Source organism: Carica papaya, chromosome 9 (assembly GCF_054855325.1).
Source record: "Carica papaya isolate Zhongbai chromosome 9, ASM5485532v1, whole genome shotgun sequence".
Classification (NCBI taxonomy): Eukaryota; Viridiplantae; Streptophyta; class Magnoliopsida; order Brassicales; family Caricaceae; genus Carica; species Carica papaya.
In genome coordinates this window covers 9,273,002-9,292,971 of record NC_142317.1, presented here as the reverse complement: position 1 = coordinate 9,292,971, position 19,970 = coordinate 9,273,002, and the positions used below count along the sequence as shown (strand labels likewise).

General features: G+C 33.2%; 3 protein-coding genes and 1 pseudogene across 7 annotated transcripts; 1 reads left to right on the top strand and 3 right to left on the bottom strand.

Annotated features, from left to right (window-relative positions):
• The first annotated feature begins 131 nt into the window (after positions 1 to 131).
• RMI1 (recQ-mediated instability protein (DUF1767)) lies at positions 132 to 7,373 on the top strand. Of its 4 annotated transcripts, XM_088211459.1 has the most exons (12): positions 132 to 692; positions 1,421 to 1,591; positions 1,954 to 2,099; positions 2,661 to 2,797; positions 3,335 to 3,879; positions 4,455 to 4,565; positions 4,651 to 4,779; positions 4,961 to 5,203; positions 5,344 to 5,634; positions 5,722 to 5,806; positions 6,537 to 6,656; positions 7,116 to 7,373. In XM_088211459.1, the coding sequence occupies exons 1-8, from the start codon at positions 183 to 185 to the stop codon at positions 5,123 to 5,125; spliced, it is 1,914 nt and encodes a 637-aa protein (XP_088067585.1). In that variant the 5' UTR covers positions 132 to 182; the 3' UTR covers positions 5,126 to 5,203; positions 5,344 to 5,634; positions 5,722 to 5,806; positions 6,537 to 6,656; positions 7,116 to 7,373. The 4 variants fall into 4 exon arrangements, with proteins under 4 accessions (XP_088067585.1, XP_088067587.1, XP_088067584.1 ...); XM_088211461.1 differs by having other exon boundaries at positions 4,651 to 4,729; positions 4,961 to 5,634; XM_088211458.1 differs by having other exon boundaries at positions 4,961 to 5,634.
• Positions 6,536 to 8,806, bottom strand: LOC110822949 (11-beta-hydroxysteroid dehydrogenase-like 4A; annotated as a pseudogene). Its single transcript, XR_015816345.1, has 7 exons — positions 8,550 to 8,806; positions 8,249 to 8,441; positions 8,028 to 8,115; positions 7,814 to 7,945; positions 7,035 to 7,166; positions 6,803 to 6,931; positions 6,536 to 6,674 (listed from the first exon to the last, which is right to left on the bottom strand). The product of XR_015816345.1 is annotated as an 11-beta-hydroxysteroid dehydrogenase-like 4A (transcript).
• A 4,682-nt stretch (positions 8,807 to 13,488) lies between these two features.
• On the bottom strand, positions 13,489 to 15,451 carry LOC110823028 (11-beta-hydroxysteroid dehydrogenase 1A-like). The gene is made up of 5 exons (XM_022053294.2): positions 15,016 to 15,451; positions 14,605 to 14,797; positions 14,440 to 14,525; positions 14,197 to 14,328; positions 13,489 to 14,090 (listed from the first exon to the last, which is right to left on the bottom strand). The coding sequence occupies exons 1-5, from the start codon at positions 15,238 to 15,240 to the stop codon at positions 13,638 to 13,640; spliced, it is 1,089 nt and encodes a 362-aa protein (XP_021908986.1). The 5' UTR covers positions 15,241 to 15,451; the 3' UTR covers positions 13,489 to 13,637.
• A 760-nt stretch (positions 15,452 to 16,211) lies between these two features.
• On the bottom strand, positions 16,212 to 17,126 carry LOC110822950 (uncharacterized). Its single transcript, XM_022053171.2, has one exon. The coding sequence runs from the start codon at positions 16,919 to 16,921 to the stop codon at positions 16,328 to 16,330; it is 594 nt and encodes a 197-aa protein (XP_021908863.2). The 5' UTR covers positions 16,922 to 17,126; the 3' UTR covers positions 16,212 to 16,327.
• Between the last annotated feature and the right edge of the window lie 2,844 nt (positions 17,127 to 19,970).

Sequence of the window (19,970 nt, the reverse complement as noted above, 5' to 3'; positions counted from 1 at the left end):
CTAACCTTGAATATCTCCCGGGCCCAAATAAAAAGCTAACCTACTTTTGGGTCATAGACAAAATGGGCCCCCAGTCCGGCCCATTTTGAACTCTCTCTCTCTCTCTCTCTCTCCTTTGTCCCAACAAAAAACTGGAGGGAAAAATAAATTGCTAAAACCCAAACGTCCCTCCAACACTGAAAATGCTCCGAAGACGCCTCCGGCTTAGCTACCCTTCCGACGAAGATGAAGAAGACAACAACCGTCAACAAAACAACAATTCAACCTACCAACAGCCTACCATCACTCATCCGCCTGTATCCTCTCCTCCTTCAGATTTTAACCCTAACCCTACTTCTGTTGCCCCCGAACCAATCTCAATCTCAGACGATGACGAACTCATTGATGTTTCCGACGACCTCAACCCTCCGTCTCCTCCTCCTCCTCTTAATCACGTGGTTACCACCGGTTCTCCTGTCGGGGACTTCCTGAGTAGGATGGGACTGAGTTTGAGAAGGGAATGGCTGGAATCTTGTCTTCACGGGCTCCAGATATCTCTTCCTGCATTTTCGAGCCTTGATGTCGCTGCAAAAGCCAAGCTTTGTTTCGAGCAGTTCTTGTTTTCTGATATGAATTACTCTGGAGGCGCGGTGCTACCCCATAACGTCGCATCTATGCACCTTGTCGACCTTCCGGGGCCGTTTGTATTGCAGGTTTGCTGCATTTTCTCTGTGCAGGTTCAATTTAATGTTGCCTGCCTTTTCTGTCAGTTCTTGCCTATGTTTATCGGTTTGAGTGGCTGCAAGCGGTTTTCTAGATGTGATTCTATTTAAATTGTTATTGAATGTAAACCATCACGACATTATTCTATTATAATCGTTGTTTTTTTAGACGGTTATTTTAATTATTGCTGACTACTCATGTTGATCAAATCTATACGCTTAGCATATGCTACAGAACTTTAGTCAAAATAATGGAATTTCCGTTTTTGAGTTTGTTTTTTGGTGCAATACATATGGCAGTTTTATTTCCTCGTCATATATTTTGGAATTTGATAATTGAATGTGATATTGTTTCAGAGTAATTTGATAAGCAAGGGTGAGTAGCTTTTTATGTCTTAGTATGTTATGGTTTCGTAATGCTTATAACATTTAGCCAACTTCAGCAATGAAAATTTCGAAGAAAGTAATCCTATTGACTAGGTAAATACAATTTATATCTCTGGAGTCTGGTATAAATGCCTGAAGCAAACTTTTGCATGAAAGACGTTGTTCTTTCAGCCAATTGAGAATCAATCAGTTGAAACATTTTATTTTCCTTTTTGTGGTTGGTAGAAGTGTACTGAAATGTAAAATGAAGTCTTATGCTAACATAAAACAATGGATTTATCAGTTGGAGAAGAAACTTTTTTGTGAGAAGAATTTGCTTATTATTTGTCCAGGTTGATGAGATTGTTAATATCAGCTGTCCTCTCCGAGGCAGATATCAGGATGCACAGCCTGGATTTAAGAGGTGCCTTAAGCTTTCCATGACAGATGGTGTTCAGCGTGTTTTTGGCATGGAATACAGGCCTATCAAGGATCTCAAAGCTCTCCCTCCTGCTGGATTGAAGGTTTCTCTTACCTATTGCCTATTAGTGTTTTATAATCTGGTTATATTTTTCTTCTCAGAAAAAAAAGGTTATATTTCTTACCAGCACCAATTCTGGATTTAGGAATAATAATATTTTGTAGGGTATTAGGAGTTTATGGATAATGAAGGTAAGAAAATGGTTTAGCTCTATAAACTGGACTATTATCTATATCTGAGCATTGATCAAGCTAACTTCTTCTGTTATCACTGGAGGTCTGGCATTTAGATTTCTTCTTTTTTCGTGGCTTACCTACTTGATGTTGACAGAAAATGGAGAAAGTTGCTTAACCACTATTAGACTTGTTAATACCAGGCACTAACAGGTTATCTTTTGGCTTGTAGGTTCTCATCTGTAATGTACATATACGGCGTGGGCTTTTAATGCTGGTTCCCGAAGTTTTAGAAGTTCTAGGAGGAGTAGTTGAAGAGTTGGATGAGGCACAAAAGCGTCTGATAGAGGAAGTGAATAAACCACCTAGGGGAAAAAGGTAGTAGCTCCAAGGATTTATTCATGCTTTCATAGAGTCACAACATGTTCAGTGCTGTTTATTGTGCTGCTGAATGTGTCATAAAAATTGAAATAATGTTTTTTCCTCTAATGAATCCTTTTGTAGTCTACTAGGCTATATCAAATTCTTATTTTCTCAATTTGTTGTGAAATTAATCTTGCTCTTTGAAAATTTATAGCAAACTTGATGGTATGATTTTCTTTTGCCATCACCTTTTTTAACTTTTTGAAACTGTTGCTACTACAAGCAACTATAATGCAATAGGGTATTGAATTCACCAATGAACACTTCTCAAGCTTCATCTGTAATTTACTTTCTGTAATAGTAAAACAGAACAATGTTGCCTAAGGTGATTCTGGTCTATAAAGTTGGATTCTATTGTTCTCTTTATGTTTGCTTTACCAAAGTAGGTTGTTTTCCAGTTTATTCCTTTGAAGGAATCTGATTAATATATTAATTTTCTGGAAAGTGACTTGGTCTACAATTGTTTGACGTTCTTTACACATGAAAAAAAGTTGACTTCCATCCTCTTTTTTGCAGATCAAGGACTGGAGTGGTGCCTTCTTTATCTACTAGAGCAACTAGAGCTGCATGGCCATTGAATAGCGGAAATTTTAATGGTCATGGGAATGCGTATTTATCAGGAAATGCTACTCCCACTCAGGCAGATGGACAAGGTAGCATTTTTGTTCTTGTTCTAATTTGTTTTAATGTTTTCAGTTTGAGAGAGCAAAACTTATATGGTTCAAGAAGTTAAATTTAGATATTTTAATAGTTTAAGTTGGTAATCAGCATCTGGCTCTATCTTCAAAGATCGATGTTACCATATGTTTCATGTAAGGGTTATTTTTGCCTGTTGCTTTTGGTGTGTTCTAATGTGTATGAGAGGTGAAGGTTAGACAACTAGTTATATCTTTATTTTGGATTGTTATTTGAATGAAAGTTGGATGTGATATCTGTATTTCATTTCTGCCTTGGCCCCAGTTTACGAAAATTTTGATTTTTAGGGGCAATTTCTTGACTCTTATTTTCAAACAATATTTTTGGTGAACTTTTAGGACTTTGAAAGAACATATGCAATTTTTGTCATATGTTATAGAATAACATCTGGGAACAATTAGGTAATTAAATTAATAGTGCATGATAACATATTATTTGGGGCATTGATTATTTGGGTCCTTATGTTGTTCTTTTGCCATGATCGTGTACTGTAGGGAATGCTTCATATGCATCTAGGACTGGTGGAGGCCAAAGAACCATGGAAGAGTCTCCTGTTCTCTATAGTGCGGAAAATGCTGTATCCCATTCATCATCTAATGGCATTTCACATGTTGAGGAGATGCATATTGATGTGGTTTCTGTGAGCAGAGAAAGAGCTGTGTCTTCTTTGCATTTAAATGCTGTGCCACATTTGCATACCCAGACTGTGGTGCCAAGAATTGACAACAGGGAAACAATTATGGAAGGACCGTCTATTTCGAGTGGGGGTGAAACTGCAGTGCTTCATCCATCATCAGTTGCTGCCTCAAATGTTGAGGAGATGCATATTGATACTTTTCCTATTAGCAGGATGACAGCCACATCTAATCGGTCTTCCAATTTAACACCCGTTGTTGATGATATCCACATGGTTGATGAGTTGGAACACCCTCTCATACTGTCTGGGCATCGAGAAATTCCTTTCACTTACTTGGCGAGCTTGTCAACCAAGTGGGCATCAATGAAGGACAAAGCACATTCTGTTCAGGGAAAAATTAAGGTGTGCAGACAATTCTTTTTCCCTTTTTGTTTATACTGCTTATAGTGTTTTTCTTCCTTTCATTTTGTTAACTTATTTTCATTTTCATTTTTATTTTAACATATTTAATGAAATTATTGGTTGATCAATAATGAATAATTATTACTTAATTAAACATAAATTTGTAATTAAATTTAAATAAGTCTAAAATATGAACAAAACATTAAATGACACAAGTGTATTTAAGTACTTGTGCATTGCATTGTTCTTTCCAAATCTATACTTTCTAAAAATATGGTTTTTCTTTGTAATGGCATTCTTAGTTCCTTTATTTTATTTTGTTGAATCCTCACGAATCACTAAATGCTGCCATAATATCTGCATTATAAATTACTTACTGCAAATTTCAACTTAAGTATGTACGAGACTCATGAATATTCTGTTATATAATAATGGGTTTGATATTTTATATATGCATGCTGGTGATGGAATAGTCTGTGGTCTAAAATCTCATTATGAAGATAACTTATTGAGCTTGTATAACCTTTCTAATTTTAGTAATATGTGGTTTCTGAAACTTTAAAATAATTTTGTAGTGCTTTTTGACTGGTGTCAAAAAATTCCAATATAAGCAACGGTCAACCTTTGAGCTCCAGTGCTATGTTGATGACGGCAGTCTCATTTCTGAAATATTGATTGACCACAGCGTGAGTTTCTATTTGGCCTTCTCCCATTGATTCTGTGGAAGTGTTGTTAAATTCATAGGAAAATCTATTGTTTTTGGCTCTCTAGGTTGTCCAGAAAGGAATTGGTCATTCTCCAGAGGAGGTCTCTGCTGCACTTTCTTCTTCAGACATCAAGATAGTCAGTGGTATGAAGGAGACCTTGAGGCAGTTCCAAATATTTTTGGTGAATTTTGAGGTACCATATTTGACATTGTGACTGATGTTATCCAAGTGCAATTGAAGGTCGCTGCAAACTGTTTCTGTTTAATTTCGTAAATTTTCAGTTCTATATATTGCTTAATTGTCTGGAATTGGTTTGTATTTTGAGATTGGCTCACTTGTCTGATACTTTGACATTATGATTTGCTTTAATGCAGGGCACAATGCTCATCCAAATAGATGAAGCATCTCTTCCTGTCGCTCTTGAGATGTGCCAGGGGTGTTCTTCTTCTGATGCATGGTTGCTTCTCAGGAGACTGAAGTCCTCTGCTTCTCAAATTCCAAACGTTCGCCCCTCAGATCCAATTGATATATCACCTTGATTGCCTCTATATATTTTCACTCTGCCAAAGAGGTAAGCTGAAAGTGTTGGCTTGGATCAGAAACTGTCGCTATTGCAGGTATCAAAGAGGACACTCCTGATTATGATGCTTCAAATTCATTGTTCAATGGCTTTGTTACGGAAATGTACAAGAAGTGCTCAGCACTAATTGAAAATTATATACTACTAACGGGAAGATGTCTGGCAATGCTGGTTCAGTTCGGTGCTGTGAGCTTGTTATCATATCTTTGTATCTGGTGACCTCACTGAAGTTGTTTACAAGTAAAAATGTTTTGGGCTATCAAATAAAAAGTTGCATGCGGCAGATAAGGAAAGCTAGTTCATCTTTGAGAAGCAAAGGAGAATGAAAAGCTAATGAATTGCTAAGAAGAATGCCAGCAAATGAGACTTTTGAAGCTAGGGTTAGTTGAGACTTCTTTGAAGCAAGCTGTATCAAGTGGCCCACCCGTTAACATGAGTTTTGTCACCTTCTCAATCCACATTGATTTGGTCAGTTGTCTAACTTTTGGAATTTAAAATTTTTATATTTCCAACTCCCTTGTGTAATTAGAAATGCATGTTGCTTTGGTTTTGTAGGAGCTCCATGAGCCTCCCACGGGGCAATAAAGAAATTACGGGCTATTTTGATGAGAAGTCAGGCTCTGCGTCAACACTTCACAAAGTGAGTTATAGCTCAATAGTTTACATTTCGCTGAGTCAAGTTAATGCACTGATGTTATAAATACCGGAATACTACTGCAGTTCTATCAAGCCTGGAGACCTGTTATTTAATTGACTCATCTCATGTGCATTTTTTCTTTCTGATTCTTTGTTGAGCAAAATCTATATGGTTCCATACATGTTAAGTAAAATGTATAATGTATACAATATGTATAATTTAATAAAAATTTCAAATTATAAAATTAAGATAAAAAATGGATAAAAAGGGGATCTCCCTCTTAATTTCTGTCCTCATCTATGTGAGGGCAGGGGAATACTCTGTTTTCTCATAGAAGAAATCTCAACCATAAGAAATAATACCTGATTGGACCTTTTAAAAAAGAAATGAAAAAACTAGAACACCGCAGGACAATCTATACTTACTACTTGTACTTGCAATTGATGTTTCAATATTTCTATTATGACGTTGAGTAGAACCATGAGCTGTTTAGTATGTGGTCAAGTTCAGTAATCATAGAGGATAGAATTAATTAAGAAGTAATGCCATCTGCTAAATCCTTTTTATTTAATTAGTCTTCCCTTCCTCTTGCAATTTGATTAGATATACAGAAAGGAATTTTAGTAGTTTGGCTAAGGATGATGGTCCTATACTGTTTTTTGTTCTGTAACATGCCTGAAATTTTTAAGACAAGTACGAAACAATATGCGAGTGAAATATTCAACTAATTCAGGGCAAAGCAGCATGAGCGGAGAAATAAACTTGACCCAAGATGGCTCCACCAAGTACTTGTCTCCCCGGCAACTGCTCTTCACTATGGCCTTACCACATTCTTCAGACGACTCCACGAAAGGTAAAGCCATGGACTCGCCTGTTCAATTACCATCAATCTCATTTTATGATAAGATATATTACTAAAATGACAGAGAAGACTATTCTGATATACTTAGGTACACGCACAACATATTTATTAACAGATTAAACAAGATGAAGTCTTACCTTGATAAAGAGTTGGTTTCTAGTCATTTCAGTATTGATGAAGCCAGGGGTGACAATTGTTATGCCAATGTCTGAACCAATTTCACATCTGAGTGTCTCGTAGAAAGATATAAGTGCAGCCTTGCTTGCCTAAATCCATTTTAAATAACTTTACATTAATGCACGAACACTAAATTAAGCACTGAACATGATAAGAACGCTAATAATAATATATACCAATTATAAAGCTTACATTGTAGATACTGGTTCCGGGAAGAGGAAACCTTCCTGCATATGAAGCTGTGACAATGATCTTCCCTTTGTTCTTTCTCAGGTGTGGAATGGCGAAATAAGTAGCATAGATTACGCCCCAAAAATTTGTATCCTGTTAATTATTTTCCGCAGCATGATTAGTTTTTATCTTTCTTTAATTCGATGTATCCTATCTAATCTTTTTCTTGAGACAATATTTTAGAGAAATTAGATAACATTTTTGTAACAACATGGTTAAATCAATTCCCTCACAAGTTGAGAGTGAACCTCAAGGCCGCATGAGGTTATTCTGTAATGAGTAATTTATATATTTCAATAATTTTTTTTATAAATAAATAAAAATACCATTCAATTATAACCATAAACATGCATATCATGAATGAATTGCAATTAGTATTATACGCGGACAAGAATATTTAAATGTCATTTAAAAGGAACATATCTACCTCCTAATTCACTGGGGCCCATACATAAGTGACCAGTTATGAATTTATAATTAAATTTTATATATTTTTATTTACATATTTCCTAAAATGGTGGATGAAAATTGAATGTCATTTTTTTTTTTTAAAAGATTCCTTCAAATATAATTATTAAAGATTAATTAGGCATATATTCAGGATTAGTCATATCTGTTTCATTAAGGCCAGGACTAACAATTGTGATCCAACTTCTATTCTCAATGTCTCGAGCAAGCTGATTATGGCGGCCTGAATTAACAAATTAATTAGTTTTGAGTGAGCTTAATTAATTAATTACATTGTAAATGCTGAGTCTTGGCGTAATTAACCATGCAGCAGCTGAAGCAATCACAATAATCTTCCCTTTGCTTTTCTTTAGGTGTGGAATTGCGAAATGCCTGCCATATACTGACCCCCAAAAATTTGTCTCCTGTATTTTTAAAACAAAAAAGCAGAATTTTAAATCTCACATATATGTATGTATGTATGTATGTACACACGTGTAGTATTACCATTAGAGGAGAGAGAAATCAGAGATTTGGGTGATGTCTTCAAATAAATTGTATTTGAGAAACCCAGCATTGTTCACAAGATGATCCACTGTTATGTATGCATATGTGTATATGCTCAAAACCCAGAAACAAATTAACTTCCAATTAATTAAAAAAAGTATCTATATACGTATATATACCTGAATAAACATGCATATAATGAAGATAGACACGAAACTTACGTTGACCAAAATGCTTGACAGTTTCATCTACAAACCGCTTGCAGTCATGGAGGTTGGAGACATCTGCAGAGATGACAAGAACATCGGGAGAGCCAAGCTCGCAGGTTTTCTTGGCAACTGCCTCAAGTTGATCTTTTCTTCTTGCAACAAGCGCTAAACGAGCACCTCTCCTTGCATACTCATATGCAATATGCTTCAATTATATATAGTATAATTCTTAGATTAACCCTCAGATAGAATTATATAAACGTTAGTTTATAATGAAATGAGATTTACAAATGAATTAATTGACGTTGATTACCTCTCCGATTCCTGAAGATGCTCCAGTTATCAGAACTGTTTTCCCAGCAACATCTTCGGTGAAGATTGATCTCTTTAGATAACTAAGAAACGTAAAAACCAAGTATGGTGGGAGACACAAAAGACGCACGATGAGCATTACTCGAGGAAGCACAATGTTCATCAACTTGTGAATGAAATCCATTTTTCACTAACAATTTCTCAGCTGAGAGAATATGTATACAAAATATGACGTACATATGCAGAGGAATCAATGATCTAACCGTAAATTATAGGTATCATTTAATTAGACTGACCCAACATATCAAAAGCAAAAAATATATATATATATATATATTGAAGTAATTGAATTTCCCCACCGACTTGGTCCGTGTACTGTCACTGATTCACTTCCCTTTATGATATTGTAGGTTAGAATTGAAGCGCGGTTTGTCATTAGAAGCTTAATTGTACCGTTTTCTTGTTATATTGATTGTTCTATTAATATCCTACAATAAATTTTATTGTATAAATTTTATTTTATAAATAAATTTCATAAAATTTCCAAAATTTCAGCGTTTATTGTGAAAGGAAGACAATTATCATAATAAGAGCCAAGTCAGAGTGATCTACTGTTGCATCGACTTGAAACCATCATATTCTCGTCTCTCTAAAGTTGGTTTGCCGCATGCATGCGGATATAATATATGTTTATTACTGTAGGAGGAAACAAGAAGAGAAGAAGAATGAGAAGTGTAAGAGGAAGAGCAACATTAAAATCTAGTAGATTAATCCATACAAGTCAGTATTTATTATGGTACATAGATCATTAGAGACGCCTATTTTATATACACATACACAAAAATGCCAAAATTACTACACTACTTGTGGTAATAGAATAAAACACAGCCATGCATTAGTAATCTTGATGGGTTATCAAAAATCAAATGGAAATTAAACCAAACCCGGTTTACAACAGACCAATCCCACTCTCCTCTCTTGAAAATGATTAAAAATCAGTCAACAAAACTGAATGAGTCAAAATCAGTTTCTATAAATCTGCTATATATAGTTGCATTAGTTTTTTCTTAATATTTGTTCTAATAAATTTGTTGTTAGTGGATAATAAGATATTTAAAGTTTGTACTCTATGTTTTTTTGATTTGTTAGTTACCTGTATACTCTATATAAAAACTTCTTTGTTTTACTTTAATGGTGAATGAAGATCAGACTCTTTTCTCATCTTAATTTACACTCTTAACAATCTTTTACTTTATTTTTAGCCAATATATTTAGTATCAGCCATTATTTTGTACAGCTGAGAGAGTGCAAAACAAAGAGAAAATTAATACACTTAAGTGGTTCACGCAAACCTAAAAAAATGGCAGTAAATGGTACAACAATATCATATCAACCTTTAATTCCTCTTTCAATGGTGAGAGTTATGAATTTTGGAGCATAAAAATGAAAACTTTGTTTATGTCTCAAGAATTATGGGAGTTTGTAAGAAATGGGTACAATGACCCAGATAGCAAAGGCTTTGAGAAAATAGAAAAAAAAAAAAGATACAAGAGCTCTGTTCTTTCTTCAACAGGTAGTTACAGACGATATTTTATATCGAATTTCTGCAGCAACTACTTCTAAGAAAGTTTGACAAATTTTCAAAACAAAATTTCAAGGATCATCTAAGATAATTACTATCAAACTTCAATCACTTGATAAAACTTTTGAAATGCTTCAAATGAGTACATCTGAATTTGTTCAAACTTTTTTTTTCGAAAGTTTCTACAATTTCGCTCAAATGAGGGCATATGGTGAAAGAATTACTGATGAGACTATGGTTTTAAAATTATTGAGGAGTTTAACTCATAAATTTGATCATGTGATTCCTACAATAGAGGAGTCAAACAATTTATCTACTTATTCATTTGATGATTTAATGAGTTTTTTGAAAGCTCATGAAAATAGATTAAATAGATCACTACCAAAAAATGAAAAAAAAATATTTTTTAAGTGAAAAGAGAGTCATCTCATAGTAAATCAAATTACAAATCCTCAAATAAAAGTAATTCTCGTGATGGTTATCATGACAGAAGTTGCGGTGGAAATCAAGGACGGGGAGTACAAGTTGGCAAATAAAGACAGTTCAAGCATATGTCAGGTTCAAAATCATTATTGAGAGAGTTAGTATTTTTTATTGTTGATTGATGATTATATCCATATGAATTGGGTTTACTTTCTCAGATCTAAGTCTGAAGCTCTTGTCACTTTCAAAATATTTAAAGTCTTTGTAGAAAATTAGATGAGCAGTCGCATCAAGTACTTTCGGACTAACAGAAGAGGTGAGTTTATTTTCACTGAATTTAATATTTTTTGTGAAGAACATGACATCTGCAGGGAGCCATATACACCAAAGCAAAATAATGTTGTTGAATAAAAAAATCGAACTGTGGTGGAAATGGCAAGAAGTTTGTTAAAAGCTAAAGGTTTCTCAAATTCCTTGTGGGTTGAAGCAGTTGCAACAACAATATATGTTTTGAATATCTCTCCAACAAGGGCTGTTATGAAGAAAACACCATATGAAGCATGGAATGGAAGAAAACCACATGTAAGTCACTTAAATTTTTTTGGTTGTATAGCCTATGCTTTAATTAATTATCAAACTCACCATAAACTTGATGAGAAAACTACAAAATATATTTTTGTTGGTTATAGCAAAAGCATATAGGTTATATAATCTTTTAAGTGACAAGATTATTGTTAGTAGAAATGCAGTTTTTAATGAGGAAGCAGAATGGGATTAGGGAAGTGCTCAAAAGCATGATTAAATTCTGATTTTAGAAGATATTGTTGCTGATTCTTCATCTTCAAATTCAGTAAGTTCCTCTCTTACAGTCAGTAATTCCTCAAGTCCAATGAGCTCAAATTCTTCAAGTCCAGTCAACTCTAATTCCTTCTCATCAAGTGAAACTCCTCCAAAGAAATTCAGGTCATTGAGGAAAATTTATGCATATGGTTCTTTTACTTTATGTGTTTTAGATCCAGAATTCTATGATGAAAAGATGCACAAATACAAGAATGGTGCAATGTTATGGATGAAGAGATTGCTACAATCTAGAAAAATCAAACTTGAGAAATGATTGATTTACCTAAAGAAAAACATGTTATCGGATTTAAATGAATATTTAGAACTAAATACCAAATTGATAGAAATATAAAAAAACCTAAAGCTCAACTTGTTGCAAAGAGATATGCTCAGTAACAACGCGTCGATTTGAAGAAAACTTCTCACTGGTTGCTCGCTTTGAAATAATAAGGGTATTGCTTGCTTTAATTACTCATTTATCTCTTTCTGTTTTTCTCAACCTGAAGGTTTTGTTGTAGCCGGCTATGAGAATAAAGTCTTTAAGTTAAAGAAAGTATTGTATGGGCTTAAACAAGCTACACGAGTATGGTATAGTAAGATTGACAACTATTTTCGTAAAAATGAGTTTGAAAGAAGTGATAATGAGCCCACTTTATATTCAAAGAAAGAAGCAAAAGCTGATTTTCTTGTTATTTGTCTCTATGTTAATGACATGATTTATTTCGGGTCAAGTGAACATCTATTTACTAATTTTAAGTCCTCCATAATGCAAAAATTTGAAATAACAGACTTAGACATGTTGGAATATTTTCTTGGGCTTGAGGTGAAACAGGGAGTGGATGGAATTTTTATTATATAGTAAAAGTATGAAATTAATCTACTCAATAGATTCAACATGGTAAGTTGCAACAAGACTTCAACTCCGATGAATTCAAATGACAAATTGCAAGCTGAAGATAACACAGGAAAGGCTGATGCAACCTATTTTCGAAAGTTGATAGGCAGATTAAATTATTTGACACACACTCGACCCGACATTGTATTTTTTATTAGTATTATGTACAGATTTATGCATAATCCAACAAAACATTACCTTGGAGCAACTAAAAGAATCCTGCGATGTGTTGCTGGAATTGCTGACTCTGGAATTTGGTACTCTACAATATCATATTTCAAATTATTTGGTTACACTAATAGTGATTGGACAGATTCCTTGGATGACATCAGGTTACAACTTTAGCCTAAGTTCTAGTGCTGTCTCTTGGAGCTAAAAAAAAAAAGGATACTGTTGCATTATCATCTTTAGATGCTGAATACATTACGACAACATCATCAGCTTGTCAAGCAGTATGACTTACAAGAATTCTTGTTGATTTGGATCAAGAATAAGTAGCATCAACTACTATTTTTTGTGACAACAAAGGTACGATTGCAATGACAAAAAATCCAGCTTTTCACTGCAAAAGCGAGCATATAGAAACGCAGCATCATTTCACTCAGAGAGTGGTAGCAAATGGAGAAATAGTTCTGAAATTTTGTGCTACAAATGATTAAGTTGCTGACTTATTTACAAAGCTTTTGTCTCAGCTCAAAATAGACTATTTTCTACGACGACCATTAGGCACATTTGGTTTTGAATCTAGAGAGCTGTGTTGAAAATAATTAAAAATCAATCACTAAAATTGAATGAGTCAAAATCATTTCCTACAAATCTGTTATATGTAGTTATTTTTTCTCAATGTTTGTTTATGTAAATTTGCTGTTAGTAAGTAATAGAATACCTACAATTTTTACTCCATATATTTTTTAATGTTTTAGTTACCTGAACAGCCTATATAAAAAGACTTTTTTGTTTTACTTTAATGATAAATGAAGATCAGACTCATTTCTCATGTTCATTTACCCGTTTACTTTTAACAGTCTTCTGCTTCTTTATTTTTAGTCAACATCTTCCACCAGCCGAAACGTCTCAGAAAATGACCAAAAATAAAATTGGGTGGTCTTTAATTAACAGGGAAAAAGGATTGTAATTAACGAAGATATATAATCACCACAAAACCAATTAAATTAAAGACACAGAAGCTTATTCAGCATATTAAGACGAAACCAAAATATACCCCATGTATGGGAAATCAAGTTGGTGGCTATATATGTTTGTTAGTTACATAAACGTAGCACTGTTTGTAAAGAGACATATACATATACACATTTGAAGAGCAGGGAGCAGGAGAGATGGTTTTGTGATTAATCTGTCTTGATTTCAGAGGACTGAGTCGAAGATGGGTAGAGAACTTGCTGACTCCCAGTAATATCTAAGATCATCTTGCCAAGGGGGAAATCCCTACGAGAGGGATGTGTCAAATAGAACAAGCGGAAATGCCATTCCACCATTTCAGGCCAAAACACCTTCCACACATATGTCATCTTGTACCAGGATGGCTGTGTCAAATACCTATCTCCTCTGCAAGCACTGTTCACTATCGCCTTGGCACACCCACTTACTGATCCTACGGGTGTTGTACTCACCATCACATCTCTTATCTCTTGGTCAACTCGCATTTCACCTTCGCCCGACAGAATCTTGCCTTGGGTCAGTTCAGATTCTATGAAACCTGGTGTCACTATTGTTATTTGTATTTGGTTTCCAAGTTCAACTCTCAGCGTTTCAAAAAAGCTCTTAACTGCTGCTTTGCTTGCCTGAGTACCTCACCAGACATTAATATACATACATGTATTTCATTAACCAATAACTAAATGTATATTAAATAATTAAAACATATATATCTGTGGAGTATAAGCTTACATTATAAAAGGCCATTCTGGGTGTGGGCAACCATGAAGCAGCTGAGGAAATGGCTATGATCTTGCCATTGCTTTCTTTAAGATGAGGAACTGCAAAATAAGTGGTGTAGACTGAACCCCAGAAGTTGGTATCCTGCGACATTATTACATTTTATTCCTCTACAAGAAATTCGAAAAGACTATTCCATCCATCATATATGCAAACCCTGCGTGATTATTAATCATTCCATGCATAGTTGCTTACCATGAGTTTCCTGAAAACATCAACGTCCGTCGTCTCTTCAAACATGGAGAAGGAACCAATTCCAGCATTATTGACCAAATGATCCACTGCATCCATCAAACCTCCATCCAATTAACTGTCGAATCCAAATAAAATATGAATAAAGTGATTGAAAATTGAACTTACATCTGCCATAATGATTAATAGTTTGATCAACCATGCTTTTGCAGTCGTTACGCTTTGAAACATCTGCTTGAATGGTTAAAACTTGAGGAGAGCCCAACTCACGCGCCATATCAGCAACTTCTTGGAGTCTGTTCAACCTCCGGGCAGCCAGAGATAAGCGGGCTCCTCTTTTACCATATTCATATGCCAAGTGCTGCGCACCACCAACAAGTTAATAAATAAATTAATGCTTTTTATGAGTTGAATTCCCTCAGTAATTCCCTCTTTCCCCGTAGTTATCTACATAATTAATAATTAACTAGGAGAGACCTGGGTTTTATAAACATTGTATACCATGGACGAAAAATGAGTAATAAAAAAATACAATAAATATGGTAGATACTGCTCATTAATGATTCGAAGAATAAATACCTCACCGATACCAGAAGAAGCTCCAGTGATGAGAACAACTTTGCAGGCAAGGTTCTCTGAGAAAATAGTGGAGAAGATGGATTTGAGGGACTTGAAAAAGTAAAAAGGTAGCAAGAAAAAGAAGAAGCAGAAGAAAGTGAAAGTGGGAGCTGCAAGATTAAGGAACTTGTGGATCAAATCCATGGCTTGTGGAATAGGCTCGGGAAGGAACTTGTGGTGGTGCATGGTTTTAAATACGGGTAAGAAGAAGAAGAAGAAGAGGAAGAAGAGTGGAAGAGTCTAGAAGGATGAAGGAGAAGGAGGTGGCGGGATTGCATGGGATGCTTATGACACGTACCCTTCAATATTCAGTCCCATCTTCTCCACCCAAAAGAATATGAAATAACAGAAGCTTATCGACAAAGTCAAAGGTAAAAGGAACATGATCTAAGACGGTTGAACTCTGATTGAAGTTTAAGGAATTACAAACTTATTATGATCAATTCAGCCGTATATTAGTTGAATTTTTAATAAGTAAATTGAATTAATCTGCATCTTCTGACAAAATAATATTTTTGATGCTTAAATTTTTTTTAATTAAATTAATCGTATAATAATAATAATAATAATATATATATATATATAATTTAACTTTTTTTTTTTTTAAAGATAAGAATTCAACAGAAAAGTTATAGGCGTAGAAATTAGACACATATTTTACAATTATGATTAATTACAATATAAGCAGCATGTGCTTGTCAACAAATTCAAAAGGATCACATGTTCTCTTCTTTTTTAGTAGACACGGGTGCCTCATAATATTTCATTTGTATAATTGAAAAAAAAAACTCTCACATACCAACTATTTTTGTTTATATAATGATTGAATTATTTATTGCATTTTGTAAGAAACAAAAAAGCACTTATCTATTATTTACTGTTTTAAGAAAGTAGGTAAATTTTGTAACTTCATCCATTTTATTTAAATATGTTTTATTTAAAATTGTAGCTTTTATGTCGTGGAGTAAATAATATCAAAATTTATTTAGTAAAAAAGTAAGTTAGTGAAGATTATGATGAAATATTTAAAGTTTATTATCAAAGATGAGGAATGGTTTGATACTATTAAATAGTTAACAACAAAAGCAAATTAATGATGAAGAAATAAAAAAAAAAAAATAGTTTTAGGCAATTGTGATAAACAACCAACTTAAAGATTGATTTGCTGAAGAAATATTTTGGTGCAATAAATATTCAAAATCAATAAATTAATACAGAAAATATATTAAAACCAAAATTTGAGAAATGAAAAGCTGGAAGTAATTATTAGTTGCTAGTATTCACCATTACAACCAAGTAAAAGCCTAGCTTCAACTCTCCTCCGCCTGTTGACTCTTGCAATCAAATCATTAGCCCTCCTGTTCAACTCCTCGGTAGTTAAATTATTTGCCTGATCATCTTCTTCACCTCTCAGTATTCCCTTATCAATTTCCCTGATCTTCACAATTTCTTCCACGACTACTTTCTCCATTCCCATCTGATGATCACTCCTTTTCAAACAACTCTCAGTAATCTCAACAAACTCATCGTAGCATGCATTTGCACCCAGACAAGGAGGACTTGAAGAAAACGATTTGGATTCTGCAAGGAGAACAACCACGATGAGGTTGCCCATCACAAACAAAACCTTGGTGCCAAGTAAGACTGATCCAAATTTTGGGAGGCCATTAAGGATAAACAGCTTAAAAGAAGAGCACAGAGAGGAAAACCAAAAAGGGTTACAGCACATGAATACGCTGCAAGTAATCACTGCTGTGAATGTATACACAACAAAACTGTCCGCAAGTTGATGCTTCTTGGATTTCTTGATGGTTTGGATCTTTTGGAAGGTGATAGGATCCATGTATATATATATATATATATGCATGTGTATAAAATTATAGTTGACAAGGAAAAAGGGTTTTACTGGGATTTTAAGGATGGGTTTAGGGCTTAATTAATCCATCATTTGATAGATTAATTAAGAGCAAAGGCAAAATTACAGGAGCTGATAAAATAAGTTTCGGAAGATAACAATGTTATATATAAACAAGAACTGCCATCTGAAGTACTGAAGGTAAAGCATTGTTGCAGGGAAGGGGTTATATATAGTGGGGGGGGGGGGGGGGGGGGAGAAAAGGTGAATTCTTTTGGGTGAGAGATTAAACACTTCCATTTTCTTCTTTGTATGTGGAAGATTACTATTTTAAAAGTTGAATATATATATATATGTATGTATGTATGTATATACAGAGACACATATATGAGAGACAGATTAATATTTATTGGATTCTCTTACTTCAAAAGCTATTAATTTCTTCACGTACGGTTTTGAATTTTTTCGGAGTGGGAATATTGAATTGTTTTGAATAAATTATACTTTTACTTTCCCAATTTTAATTTTAATTTAAATTTTATCATCCAATTTTATTTTAATCTTAAATATAAGTTTTATTACAATAAAATTTATGAACTTCCAAGATTTTTCCAGAAGCAATAACACTTGATTTTAACTGAATATCTTTTTTGGAAAAAATTTTCAATCGCCCAGAAAAATCATCATCCATCTCATATCATCTTCAAAAATCACTTAAAAAATTTCAAACCATAAAATCCAAATCATCACAGAAAAAAATTGAGCCCCAGTCTGTCGGTCACCATCTCGCCCTTCTCCTCCCTTTATCTGTCGCTCGGTCTCATCTACTCATCGTAGAATTGGTGAGATTGGAGTGTGATGGAAGAGATGAAACCAGACCCAGCAAAACATTCTGGTCTTCTCCTTTGTTCACGAAAGCATAATTAATTTCTAGTTTAGTTATAATAGTTCAAATTAGTAAATAGGGAAACGAGATTAAATGCTAAACTTTGGATTTAAATTTTCTAGGAAACTTGTGTAGAAGATGATTTGAGTTTATTAACTCAGTTATGAAGTGGGTTTGAGACACTTACGGGACGCACGTCCCAACTATGTGTTGTAGAAACCTCTATAATAATAATAATAATAATCTATGTTTTTCAAAATACTTTACAATATGTATTATATTTATATTGCTTAGAAAGCATTTGTATATTACTTGAGGAGGGTAATGTGTGGAGATAAGTGATTGGAGCAGAGGTGGGATTGTTAAAAAGAATGGCTTTAACTTTTGACCTCGTTATTCTGCTTCTGCCACCAAGATTTGTCTGAGTGGAATAAAAAGATAATCTTAATAAATAAATAATTTATGCATATTGAAAGAAAAAAAGATTAAACTTTAAAAAATATAAGTTCGATTAACAATGTTATTATTATTGCACATTTACATAGGTAGTCGAGAATTCAATCTCTGATAATTAAGAGAGAACAAATCACTTGTCCAAATTGTATGGTATATATTAAAAATAATATAAAGTAAAAGTATCTTTTTTACGTGATACCTTTTTATTTTAAATTATGTATGAAATAAATTGTAATCATCGATGACAATTTTTTAAACTCTGTAATTAATTAATCTGTTTAAATTAAATAATAAAATATTATAAAATTAATATACTAAGTATAAATATGATAAATAAAAATACTAGTAGAAATTAATATTAACCCACGTATTTATTTACTTGTGCCATGTGACAGAATTCTCATCAATTGGAGTGGTGATGACCTAGAAGATCACAATCAGTTTATCTTAGTGATATACATTTTGGGTTTGTAGACATGTGTGCAATCTTTTATTTTTATTGTAATGATAATCAAATTGATAAATTAACAAGTGACAAATTTCAAATCACATTTTGATAAGGGGAGTAACTTTATTGGGTGGTGAAAGTGACAAAGTCTCTCATTGATTAGGTATGTAATATATAATTTCTGTTTAGTGGGTATCCTTCTACTATTGTTGTTACCTTAGACGCTAAGGGCATATACATACACATATATATATATATATATATATGTTATTAAAGTTGGCTCTTGTATACATTGAAAAGACTAATTGACATACTTTTGCTAAAGTAGAGATATTTCTGATTTCCCTCTAACGAAGAATGGATCTAGACCCTTCAAAAAGTAAAAAGTAAAGCAATTTCCTCTAGTTTCTATTCGTTACATTATTGGGTTAGAATTTAGTTTCTACATATTCATATGATTACCATAGACAATAAGTATGCATGAAGTATGCTGGATATTCATAACATTAGTAAATTAAATTAATTGTTAATCATAAGTTTATACATAACATATTAATTAAATTTAATCTACTGCATGAATTTTAAGATATTTTCAGTTAAAAAATGACATACTCTTTTATATGTAATCGTTATCTCATTCGTTCATTTTTATATTGAATAATGTAAATGAATGGAGAAGAATTTATTAGTTTATATATATTTGTTTTAACATTTTATTTTGATTCACTTCAAACTATGATGACTGAACTTCATTACCATTTTTTTTTTTAAAATTTAAAATTTTTTGATTTAATTATATTAAGATTCTATATATATATTTTTTATTTCCATAAAATAGTCATATATATAATAAAATTTATGATAATTAACACAATATTCTAATTCTAGTTCTTACAAATTCTATTTTGAATTAAAGTAAAATGTTAATTTTCCGATTCTTCTTTAATAAAAGAAAGTGCAAATCTATTAAAAATATGACTGAAATAAGTTGAGTTATACACAACATTCTAAGCGAAAAAAGAACTTTGGCACTAAGGTAGTCCACTTATAGAGTTAATCATAAGTACCATCTCAAAACCCACAACACAAAAATACTCAACTAGCAACAACACCAATTCTAAACAAACTATATATACATATACATATGTAAGTATATAGAAGAAGACACAACATATGGAGAATTTAGGAGCTCATCACCACTTTAGTTAATGGAGAAAAAACATAAACTAGAATGTGATTTTCGGATATAAACATTACTTCTCAACATAATT

Bases quoted from the DNA above. Each gene is read 5' to 3' on its own strand.
- RMI1 (XM_088211459.1), top strand. From the start codon at position 183: ATGCTCCGAAGACGCCTCCGGCTTAGCTACCCTTCCGACGAAGATGAA. The intron at 4,566-4,650 runs GTGAGTTTCTAT...TTGGCTCTCTAG, and splicing joins AAATATTGATTGACCACAGC to GTTGTCCAGAAAGGAATTGG. The intron at 4,780-4,960 runs GTACCATATTTG...GCTTTAATGCAG, and splicing joins TATTTTTGGTGAATTTTGAG to GGCACAATGCTCATCCAAAT.
- LOC110822950 (XM_022053171.2), bottom strand. From the start codon at position 16,921: ATGCATATATATATATATATATACATGGATCCTATCACCTTCCAAAAG.
- LOC110823028 (XM_022053294.2), bottom strand. From the start codon at position 15,240: ATGCACCACCACAAGTTCCTTCCCGAGCCTATTCCACAAGCCATGGAT. The intron at 14,526-14,604 runs GTAAGTTCAATT...TGATGGATGCAG, and splicing joins TATTAATCATTATGGCAGAT to TGGATCATTTGGTCAATAAT. The intron at 14,091-14,196 runs GTAAGCTTATAC...TGAGGTACTCAG, and splicing joins CCAGAATGGCCTTTTATAAT to GCAAGCAAAGCAGCAGTTAA.